Source organism: Apaloderma vittatum, unplaced genomic scaffold (assembly GCF_000703405.1).
Source record: "Apaloderma vittatum isolate BGI_N311 unplaced genomic scaffold, ASM70340v1 scaffold20318, whole genome shotgun sequence".
Classification (NCBI taxonomy): domain Eukaryota; kingdom Metazoa; phylum Chordata; class Aves; order Trogoniformes; family Trogonidae; genus Apaloderma; species Apaloderma vittatum.
Genome location: NW_009730431.1, coordinates 885 through 12,204, shown reverse-complemented (window position 1 = coordinate 12,204; position 11,320 = coordinate 885). Strand labels below are relative to the sequence as shown.

General features: G+C 44.6%; 1 protein-coding gene across 1 annotated transcript; it reads left to right on the top strand.

The window, feature by feature from the left end:
* Nucleotides 1–6,497: 6,497 nt before the first annotated feature.
* RAG1 (recombination activating gene 1) lies at nt 6,498–9,608 on the top strand. Its single transcript, XM_009874816.1, has one exon. The coding sequence runs from the start codon at nt 6,498–6,500 to the stop codon at nt 9,606–9,608; it is 3,111 nt and encodes a 1,036-aa protein (XP_009873118.1).
* Nucleotides 9,609–11,320: the final 1,712 nt, after the last annotated feature.

Sequence of the window (11,320 nt, the reverse complement as noted above, 5' to 3'; positions counted from 1 at the left end):
GCTTGGATTGGTGGTTTTTCTTGGCAAGAACCACCAAATAACACATATTTGAAGTCAACAAACACTTCTGTTTGGGAGGACATAAGCTGTGGGGGTTGTGGGATCACAGTTTTCCAGTAATTTTCAGCGTCTGGCACTCCGAGCACTGCTTTCATCTGAAATATACTTATATTTTTATGTTAGGACCTCCAAGGAAGCCAAGAGTTAGAGGAAAAAGATAACTGGGTCAACAAATAGGATTCCAAAGTACCACTGTAAAAAAAAAAAGAAGTTATATATGTATATACAGAAAAGTTAAAACTTTGTGGATGCTTTCCTGGACAACTGGCTGAATTTCAGAGCTATTCATTTTCTCCTGCCGAGTGAACAAACTGTACATTCCTTTCCTTAGCTGTAAGATTTATCATTGCATAGCACTGTAAAACAGACATACTGAGATGGAGACTTCCCTGTGGATGAAAAACCATTATTTTTAGTAATCTATAAGGTAGTCAGAGCACTGATGTCTGGCTGATTTGAACTGAGAATCCAAGGTGGTTGTCTAGAGCTTTTATTCCACGCGTAAGCAAACTGCCTTTATGCTGAGTGGTTTCCAAACCCGTCTGGTTTATGGGAAGCTTAGGCCCACAGTCGTGTATTAATTAATGCCCGTGCTGTTAACAGGAACCAATGCAAAAATGCTTTTTTCCACACGGTGGTGCCAATTGCACAGGAAAAACATCTTCCAGCACTTGACCTCTGCAGTTCAAACTGTGGAGCAGGGATGTTCACAGGCACTACAAGATCAATTAAAATCTTTACTTGCCTGCAGTATCGCTACAAGACAATGGTTTTTCAAGGTGATTTCCTGGGTGCTTTGCAAGTAAAGCCCTAGACTAGGCTCCCAGGTCTCCTCTGATAACCAGGCTGCTGCCTGTGCAGCGCTGTGCGCGCAGGAACTCGGCTCCTGGGAGAACAGGGCAGGTACCCAGCTACCAGGGTGAAGTTTTGAGTGAGAGGTTTGCTAAAGTACTTCTCAAAGAGCCTCAAATCCCTCAACAGTAGCAATGGATATTGTCAGAGAGCTGTGCCTGCCGTTTCAAGATAAGGGAGGAAACCAGTATGTGACTGCAGAGAGAGTGGTTGTGATTGATATCTGCTATTGCAGCCCGACCTGATATGTTTTTGAAAAGGTCTCTCCAAATGCCAGGGGGTGAATAGTAAAAATACGCAGGTTGTTAGGAAGTCCAGGCAAAACAGGGACAGCAGAAGAGATGGGCCCCGGATCTGGCTCTCTAAAGTTCTCAGAGGTCTAGAATTGCCTCAGCCGTGACATCCTTGTCCTACACTGCCTTGGCCTGAAAAAAATTCTGTGACTTCTGTTCCTCCCTATCTCAGCACCCCTATTCAGTTGTTTCTGACTAGGATTTATTTTGCATCAGGATTTATCTCACAATTGTGTGAGTCAAAATCTGACCAAGGATATCAGGATTTAGGCCTCAAATCTGTTTACTTTCTCCATATATTACATACTCCACACATACTTTGCTTACTTTCCCCATAGGTTACTTGCTTGGGCATGAATCGTTACACTTGGTTACTGAGATGCTTTTGGCCTGGCATTCTAGGTTGGACTCACTGATTTTAAGGGTCTTTTCCATAGAATTTGTAGAAAAAGACCAAAAAAAGGTCTTTTTCACAGAATCATTCTTAAATGATTCTACGATTCTAAGAATTGAAAGCATGGTAAGGTCAGGGTGGCTAATGAAGAGGGAATCCTTTCATCTCCTTCAGCTCTGCCAAATGCCAAATATTACAACTTTTGCTGATTCTCACTCTGGCTGCCACCAGTGCTGTGTAAGAGTGTGCAAGTCGGAAATGGATTTGACTTCTGTCGGATCACAAAGTTTCCTGAGAAAAGGAAAAAATGCTTGGGTTGGCGTTTATGTTGTTCCGCTGCTATTGCAAATTCCTGCTTCGGGAGTGTGAACTTGTGCTCACATTTGGAAGGGCGTGACGGATCGCTAGAATTTTCGCACAATGTGATGTGTGGAGACTGAACATTTTCAGGGTGCTCTTGTGTGACAGAATTTGGTTTCTCTCCCCTTTGATACGGTTTTTGAGACAGCTGCTCTCTGGAAACTGAGCACGAGTGTTCACTTGGGCTTGTCCGGAAAACAGGCTCTACTGCTCCCTGTTTGTGGCCTATACCTGGTATAATATCTTCTAGTTAGCCAATATGTATATAGCAAGCTTTTATATTGTTGATTTGCCCTGCCTGTGCAGGGCCTTCAAGACTCCAGACATACGTCACCAGAGAGGTAATATCCTTGAAAATGAAATGCTGGTATCAGAAGAAAGGACCTTGTTGTCCCTGTGACCCTGTTGTCAATTCACTCAGACCCCAGAAGCTTGGCTGCTGTTGACCTGAGGAAGTGGGCACTGAGCCTTCGGTGAAACAGCTTTGATGTGGGACACTGGTGTGGCCAGACACCAGGTTCTCCTCTCTGGGACCTAACGGTGCAAAAGCTGTAAAGTAGAAAGTCAAACGCAGAAAACTTTGTGCTAAAAACCAGTGCAGGTGCTCCTCAGAGTCTCTGTACTTCTCGCAGCGCCCAGCAGTCTCACACAAGACGGCCTTGTTTATATGAATTTTGTGGTTAAGCCTGATAAATTGCCAGGTGCCACCTGGATCTGAGAGTTCTGTATTGTGTTTAGTTGAAGTAAGCTGTGGTTAGCAACAGGGTGGTACTGGGGGCTCAGAGGACAGGGATAAGCGAGATAAACACCACGGCGGTGTCTTTAAAAAGCAGAGGGAACATAGAAAGAGCAAAAGCACACAAGAGACAGAGCAAGCAAGCTTGACCTTTGGAGCAAACCGGGCAGACATAGCAGCAGCTCTGCGCGCTGACAGTGAGCTAAAGGTAGGCTGGCAGTACTAACGACAGCAGCCCAGATGCTTGTAGGACATCCGAGCGCTGGTTCCTTTCCCTGGTTTAATGTGCAGGTCGATGATTTTATTTCATACGTGCTTCCTCGCCTCACAGGTTGTTCTGCTCATTTTGGTGAGACTTTAAAGCGAGGTCTTCCTCGACGTGGCTAAAAGTATTGCAAACTCGCTCACCTTCAGAAATGTATGGAATATTGTGGGCTGGGAAGAAAAGGGATTTCTTTTCCCTTTTCAGGATAAAAAAAGGTGATACTGAACGCAGCTGCCAGAGCTGATTAAATATCCAGAACTGTGGGTTCGTGCCTGGGGTTCACGCCGTAAGAATCCGAGTAGGGTAGGCAGGGAGAAGAATGTTCAGTGTGATCCCTAACTAGAATAAGAGAACACAGGCAAACTCAGCACGAGCAGCAGGAAATATTCCTATCACTGGGAATATTTCCAGCTCTGTCAAGAGAGCTGCTAAAATCTCCCCTGCCTGGGAGCTAGGCAATTCGAAGCGCTTGACGAGTGCTGCCTCTTGGCAACAATTATCTACTGTGGAAGGAGAAGGTGGGTGACCTGAGAGGTCTTCTTTGTCATTCATTTCTTCCAGGGCATGTTCAAGGAAAGAGGAAAAAAAAGAAAAGGACACTTGAACTTTTCTTTAGCAGAGGTAAACCCTGCCAGATTCATTGGAGCTGGTGATTAATAGCAAGAGTTAGGTCACGGGTTTGGAGATGAGTATGGCACTACAGTGGTACTTAGTCGAAGGGTTAGAAAGCTAAAGAAAGTATTAAATATTTTGCTCTAAATGTACTTGGTGCTGGCTGTTTCTTTACAATGACTTAGATACTGCCCTGAGGAGGCATTGCTCATGGTCTCGTCTCTTCTCTCTAATTACTAATGACAGGACAAGGGGAAATGGCCTCAAGTTGCGTCAGGGGAAGTTTAGATTGGATATTCGGAGGAAGTTCTTTACTGAACGAGTGGTGAAGCACTGGAACAGGCTGCCCAGGGAGGTGGTGGAGTCACCAACCCTGGAGGTGTTTAAAAAAAAAGTAGATCTAGCACTTGAGGCTGTGGTGTAGTGGTTGGGTGTGCTGGGATGAAGGTTGGACTAGATGATCTTCAGAGGTCCCTTCCAACCCCTGACATTCTGTGATTCTGTTTAAGAGATTTTGAAGGTGCTGCTGGAGATGGTAAAATTGCACAAAATTGCATAGGGGGTTATGCAGAAGAAAAGGATCTGTGGACAGTACAGGGCAACCACCTGTTCAATTACTCTGCAAGTAATGGGAACACGGGGCAAATGGGTTATTGCTCAGTGGAATAGGTTTTCCCTGCCACAGGATGCAGCCAGGAAAGAGAGACAGTAGTAATGCTCCATATACATCTGGGCACAGCTGCACATCGCAGATCAGTGAGCAGCGGAGTAAAAGCAAGCCTGTCGCCAGGCTGGATCGGTGGGGGACAGTGGGGGACCGCCATGCAGGCGGATATTTAGCAGTACAGGCAGCGGGACAGAGCAGTGCGGGCAGATGGGGACAGCAGCATGGGCAGCTTGTTCTCGGTGGGATGAAATGAAGAGAAGCTGGGAAGCAAACAAACCTAAATTCTAGTTGCCAAGGCCTAATGAGCGATTCTGAAGTTAAACACAGCTCTTAAGGAAAGAGCTGAGCAGACTGACATGTCATGCCGCATCTGGAACTTAATCAAAGCATGCAGTCCCTTCCCAACGGACTCTGACAGACTGTTCTGAAATGATGCTTTATGGAAAGGTTATAAATGATATCATCTCAGAAACACTCTGGGCATCATCACTTTAAATCACGGCTTGGGTGTATTTCTTATGAAGGACGCCTTCAGAACAGACACTGAACCGAGATTTCTAGCAATTTGTGTGAATTGCTAAAGTGGCGATATAATCAGTTAAAGAAACCACAGCCATACCCACATAATTTCCAGTTCTAGTATACAGTCTTAATGTGTAGTTTTCGTCATTTATGACTCACACCAACCAGATCAGTAAAACAAAATAAATCAAGAAACATACCTGAATTTTCTCTATACTCTTTGTTTGCTTTGTGCACTTCTCATACCCAGGCAATGAAAAATAGTTTAGTCACTTTTGGTTTTGTTTCTATACGATCTTCATTTCTAAGTCTGATGCAGTAGCAAAAACTTTCGGTGTTTGAGATGAAAGCCTTGTATTTATTTTTATACAATACCATATTTCCATGGCAACCACATTGATATTACTTTTGGCTGCATCCCTCTGAAAGCCAAAATCGGGGTCAAATTTGAACAGACATTTTCACTTTTCCAGTACCAGTAATCCTTACAGCCAGAGTTCTCAGCACGGTACTTAAACAGACGACTGACTTACAGTGTATAAATATTCTCTCTGGAGCAAATGTGCAGCCAGTATAAACTGCCACATCTCCCTCAGAGTCCAGGGAACTACAGCACTTTGTGTCGACAGCGGATGCGCTCCTCGTGCTTTAACGGAGCTGCTCCCACTCATTAAGCACATGATGAAGTACTTCACAAAACTGGGGCCTGAATAAAGTCAACCTGGGATCAAGCAGTATGTGCTGCTCTGCCTGTGTAGAATGGCACGTGCTAGAAACTTTAGATCAGACCAAGGACTAACAAGTGGTGTGAAAGCAGTGGCCTTGCTGGTTTAGACAATGCAGCACGAGGCAGGCAAAATTCTATCTTGCAGACACCGGTCAAGTTAAGTTTCATATAAAAAGGCACCAAACTTTCAGAACAAAATCCTGTTGTCTGTAGTAGTGCAGTGGTGTGACTCCAGCTGGAGGCCAGGTGCCCACCACAGCCGCTCTCTTAGTCCCCCTTCTCAACTAGACGGAGGAGAGAAAATACAGCAGAGGGCTCACGGGTCGAGATAAGGGCAGGGAGATCACTCAGCAATTACCATCACAGGCAAAACAGACTCTACTTGGGGAAATTAATTGAATTTCTTCCCAATCAAACTAGAGAAGGGCAATTAGAAATAAAAGAAAATCTTAAAAATAACACTTTCCCCCTACCCCCTCCCTTCTTCCTAGGCTTAACTTAATTCCTGATTCTTCTAACTCCTCCCCAACAGTGGTGCAAGAGGATGGGGAATGGACTCACTGCAGTCAGTTCATCCCATGTTGTCTCCGCTGCTCCTTCCTTCTCAGAGGGAGGACTCCTCACTCTTCCCCTGCTCCAGTGTGGGGCCCCTTCTTCACGAGCTTTCTGAGTCCTTTCCCACAAGAGACAGTTTCTTCATGAACTGCCCCAGTGTGAGTCCCTGCCATGGGGTGCCATCCTTCAGGGGCAGACTGCTCCAGCGCGAGTCCCCCAGGAGGTCACCAGTTCTACCAGCAAACCTGCTCTGGTGTGGGCTCCTCTCTCCAGGGGTCCCCAGGTCCTGCCAGGAAGTGTCTTGGATGAGTAATTCACTTTCAAAGCATTTCTCAGTTAAAGTGATTAGAACAGTTCTGTTAAAAACCACGGCATTATTATGAATTTTGCAAGACAAGCTGACGTACAGCTTCTTTCTCTTTTCTCAGGTGGTCTGGTTTCTGCCAGATTGCAGATGTCGGTAACATCACAAATGGACGTGCCTGAAGAAATTCAGCATCCATACACCAAATTTTCTGAATGGAAATTCAAGCTGTTTAAAGTGCGACCATCTGAAAAAACACCTTCTGATGATGGCCAGCCCATAAACAAAGATCAGGCAGAAGAGGTCACTTCTTCAAACACAGAAATCATCCTGCGTAACGATGAAGCAGTGCCAGGGGGAGAAAAGATGGACTTGATGGGCAACAGGCAGGCACTTGAGAAAGATGCCAGTGACGTGAGAGCACAAGACAATGAGGCTCATCAGAACAATTTGAAGCAACTTTGCCGCATCTGTGGAGTTTCATTTAAAACCGATTGCTGCAAGAGAACTCATCCAGTGCATGGGCCAGTGGATGAGGAAACTCTGTGGCTTCTGAGAAAGAAAGAGAAAACAGCAACCTCTTGGCCAGATCTTATCGCTAAAGTTTTTAAGATCGATGTGCGAGGGGACATTGATACCATCCATCCTACTCGATTTTGTCACAACTGCTGGAGTATTATCCATAGAAAATTCAATAATACTCCGTGCGAAGTGTATTTTCCTAGGAACAGCACGATGGCGTGGCAACCCCATTCCCCAAACTGCGACGTGTGCCACACGACTGGTCGCGCAGTCAAGAGGAAAAGCCAGGCACCCGGCGTACAGCATGCCAAACGCGTAAAGACTGTTGCGGAATCTGCTCGAATAAATAGAGGCCTAAAGAACCAAGCACAGATAAACAACAAGAACTTGATGAAAGAGGTTGTCAGCTGCAAGAATATACATCTCAGCACCAAGCTGCTTGCAGTTGATTACCCAGTAGATTTCATTAAATCCATCTCTTGCCAGATCTGTGAGCATATTTTGGCAGATCCAGTGGAAACAACATGCAGACACTTGTTTTGCAGAACCTGCATCCTGAAATGTCTCAAGGTTATGGGCAGCTATTGCCCCTGCTGCTGGTATCCCTGCTTTCCTACAGATCTGGTAACCCCAGTGAAATCCTTCCTGAACATTCTCGATAGCCTGGGGATAAGATGTCCTGTCAAGGAATGTGATGAAGAAGTCTCGTATGGAAAATATGGCCAACACCTTTCCAGCCACAAGGAGATGAAAGATAGAGAGTGCTACAGCCACATAAATAAAGGTGGCCGACCAAGGCAGCACCTCCTCTCTTTGACCAGGAGAGCTCAGAAACACCGTCTGAGGGAACTGAAGCGTCAGGTCAAGGCTTTTGCTGAAAAAGAGGAGGGTGGCGATATAAAGGCTGTATGCATGACATTGTTCCTGCTCGCTTTAAGAGCGAAAAATGAGCACAGACAAGCAGATGAACTGGAGGCTATAATGCAAGGGAGGGGATCCGGGCTTCACCCTGCTGTCTGCCTGGCGATACGAGTCAACACGTTCCTCAGCTGCAGCCAATATCATAAAATGTACAGAACGGTAAAAGCTGTCACCGGGAAGCAGATCTTCCAGCCTTTGCATGCTCTTCGCACTGCTGAGAAAGCCCTCCTGCCAGGTTATCACCCATTCGAATGGAAACCTCCTTTGAAAAATGTATCCACTAACACAGAAGTGGGAATTATAGATGGGCTATCAGGATTACCGCTCTCAATTGACGAATACCCGGTGGACACGATTGCGAAGAGATTTCGATACGACGCAGCCTTGGTTTGTGCCTTAAAGGACATGGAGGAGGAGATCTTGGAAGGCCTGAAAGCGAAAAACCTGGATGACTATTTGAACGGTCCCTTCACTGTGGTAATAAAAGAGTCTTGTGATGGAATGGGAGATGTCAGCGAGAAGCACGGAAGCGGGCCTGCGGTCCCAGAGAAGGCTGTCCGCTTTTCCTTCACAGTCATGAACATTGCTGTAGCACATGGGAACGAGAGCAAGAGGATCTTTGAAGAAGTCAAACCCAACTCAGAGTTGTGTTGCAAGCCCTTGTGCCTTATGCTGGCTGACGAATCGGATCACGAAACTCTGACGGCAGTCCTGAGCCCCCTCATAGAAGAAAGGGAGGCTATGAAAAACAGTGAGCTGCTGCTTGATGTGGGAGGCATCCTGAGAACATTCAAATTCATCTTTAGGGGTACAGGGTATGATGAGAAACTGGTGCGGGAAGTCGAAGGGCTTGAGGCCTCAGGTTCCACTTACATTTGCACCCTGTGCGACGCAACCCGTCTAGAGGCGTCCCAGAATTTGGTCTTCCACTCCATAACCAGGAGCCACGCTGAAAATCTGGAGCGATATGAAATATGGAGGTCCAACCCGTATCACGAATCTGTCGACGAGCTCCGTGACAGAGTGAAGGGTGTTTCAGCCAAACCTTTCATTGAGACTGTTCCCTCCATAGATGCGTTGCACTGCGACATCGGCAACGCAACCGAATTCTACCGCATTTTCCAGATGGAGATCGGTGAAGTTTACAAGAATCCCGATGCGTCTAAAGAAGAGAGGAAGAGGTGGCAGTTGACTCTTGACAAACACCTCAGGAAGAAGATCAACTTGAAGCCTATGATGAGGATGAGTGGGAATTTTGCTAGAAAGCTCATGTCCAAAGAGACAGTGGAGGCAGTGTGTGAATTAATAAAGTGTGAGGAAAGGCACGAAGCCCTGAAAGAACTAATGGACCTCTACCTGAAGATGAAGCCAGTGTGGCGATCCTCATGCCCTGCCAAGGAGTGTCCAGAATTGCTGTGCCAGTACAGCTACAATTCGCAGCGTTTTGCTGAGCTCCTATCTACAAAGTTCAAGTACAGATATGAGGGAAAGATTACAAATTATTTCCACAAGACCCTCGCTCATGTTCCGGAAATCATTGAAAGAGACGGGTCCATCGGGGCCTGGGCAAGTGAAGGAAATGAGTCTGGAAACAAACTGTTTAGGAGGTTCCGAAAAATGAATGCCAGGCAGTCCAAATGCTACGAGATGGAGGATGTCTTGAAGCATCACTGGCTATATACCTCTAAGTACCTCCAGAAGTTCATGAATGCTCACAAAACATTAAAAAGCCAGGGCCTGACCATTGATCCAGAGGATAGTTCGGGTGACCCCGTGCCACTAGAGATCTTGGAAAGCAACGATTCGGCAGAACCCTGAGAATGCAAAGGGTATTCTCTGGTGGGTTTTCGATGGTGTCTTCCTGCGAGGAGGCAGCTTCTTGCTCAGGCCTGGAGAGGCAGAGGCAAGTCTGAAATGATCATTTTTGCTCTCCCTGTTAAAGGTGCTGAGTGGAGTTTAACAAACACCGTGCCTGCTGGGAGTTTCCAGGAGGCGAGGCCGTGGAACGTTTACCGGTTGTTACGCGAGATGAAAGCAGAAACAAATTGCAAAGAAGGAGCTTCAGTTTGGTTTGGTCTTAGAGTGTTGTTTATAAGTGAGAAAGCCAAAGTAAACAAGATTTTATAGGAAGCAGTATTTTGGAATGAATATGATTCTGGAGAGCTATGACAGTTGCTGAAAAAGGCAGCATGGCTATTTGTTCCGTTTGCATTTATAAAACTATTTTACTGTTTACTTTTTAAGTTTGATTATTTTATTGATGGTCTTTTGGCTTTTATAAGTGAGGATTCATCAGTGAGACACTTGGATAATTGTTTTGCAATAAAGTTCAGTTACTTTTGCATAAAATATTGGCTAAAGATGCCAGCTTTGATTTCACAAACTTTACAAAGTATTATTTTACATTTATATTGTAGTACTGCTTAGAAGCAAATGATGGTATCACCATGCTAATTTACTATATGAAGATACAGGAAAAGTACTGGAATTTTCTAAAGATATTTTATCATAGTCTGTTTACTCTAAAATGCAAACTCGTACTTGTTCTCCTTTAGGATTTACAGTTCCTTGTGGTTATCTCACTATACAAGTACATTCAAGCTCTGCTGTGTAGCTTGTTGCTCCCGGAGCACTTTAGATTTCTATGGTTACTTCAGTATATTGTATAATTTGGATTAGTCAAGTTTTATTGGGCGAATTCCTGGCCTCACTGAAATCACCAGTAAATCCTTATGGATACCAGCAGGCCCATAGTTTTACCAAGTGACTTTGGTCACAGTGTACGAGATTAGCTAAAAAGCAAAGAACTGTCTTGAAATTCCTGCGTACTGCATTTTACATTATTACAGCCCTGTTTAGTTGGCATTCCCCTGTACTGTAGCAGACATACCATTTTGCTGGTGGTACTTGCCTTTTTGAAGTGGCATTTAATATATTCGTATACTAAAATTACATGATCTTCATTCATTGACATAGTCCTGAAATAGACTCAAAAGCACCTGAGGTGCTCTGAAATCATCTGGCCTTTCTGGTTCACACCTGCAGCCAGAGTATGCCCGTGTTTGGAGGAGTATTTCTGAAAGGACATTAAATGCAGAAATAATCAAAGCACAGATCTAAAAGAATCTGCTTTTCTTTTTCGTTTTGATGTGGCAGAAGTTGGTTTGTCAGTGTAAGGGAACAACAGGAATTAAGTTTACTAGTGCCTTATTCATGTTAGTTACTCTGTCTTTGAGGGTCTGGTATCTACCGTTTATGGACAATGAAAAAACAGATTTAAGTGGTAGTAATTAGTACAAATATTAGTGCTATTCTGATTACGTCTTTCTTTTGGTTTTATTAATTAAAATACTGTGCTTTAAACTATTCTATAATTTAGGTTTTTCTTTTAATAAGTAAGTTTTCTTTAATCATAGTTTAATAGTAGGTCAGCATTTGCAGTTGGAAAGAATGCCTTCTATTCAAAACATTTAGTTTTTTAAGCAGGCATAAGGACTAGAGCGTCTTTTGTACGGTGTGCCATACAAGTA

Bases quoted from the DNA above. Each gene is read 5' to 3' on its own strand.
- RAG1 (XM_009874816.1), top strand. From the start codon at position 6,498: ATGTCGGTAACATCACAAATGGACGTGCCTGAAGAAATTCAGCATCCA.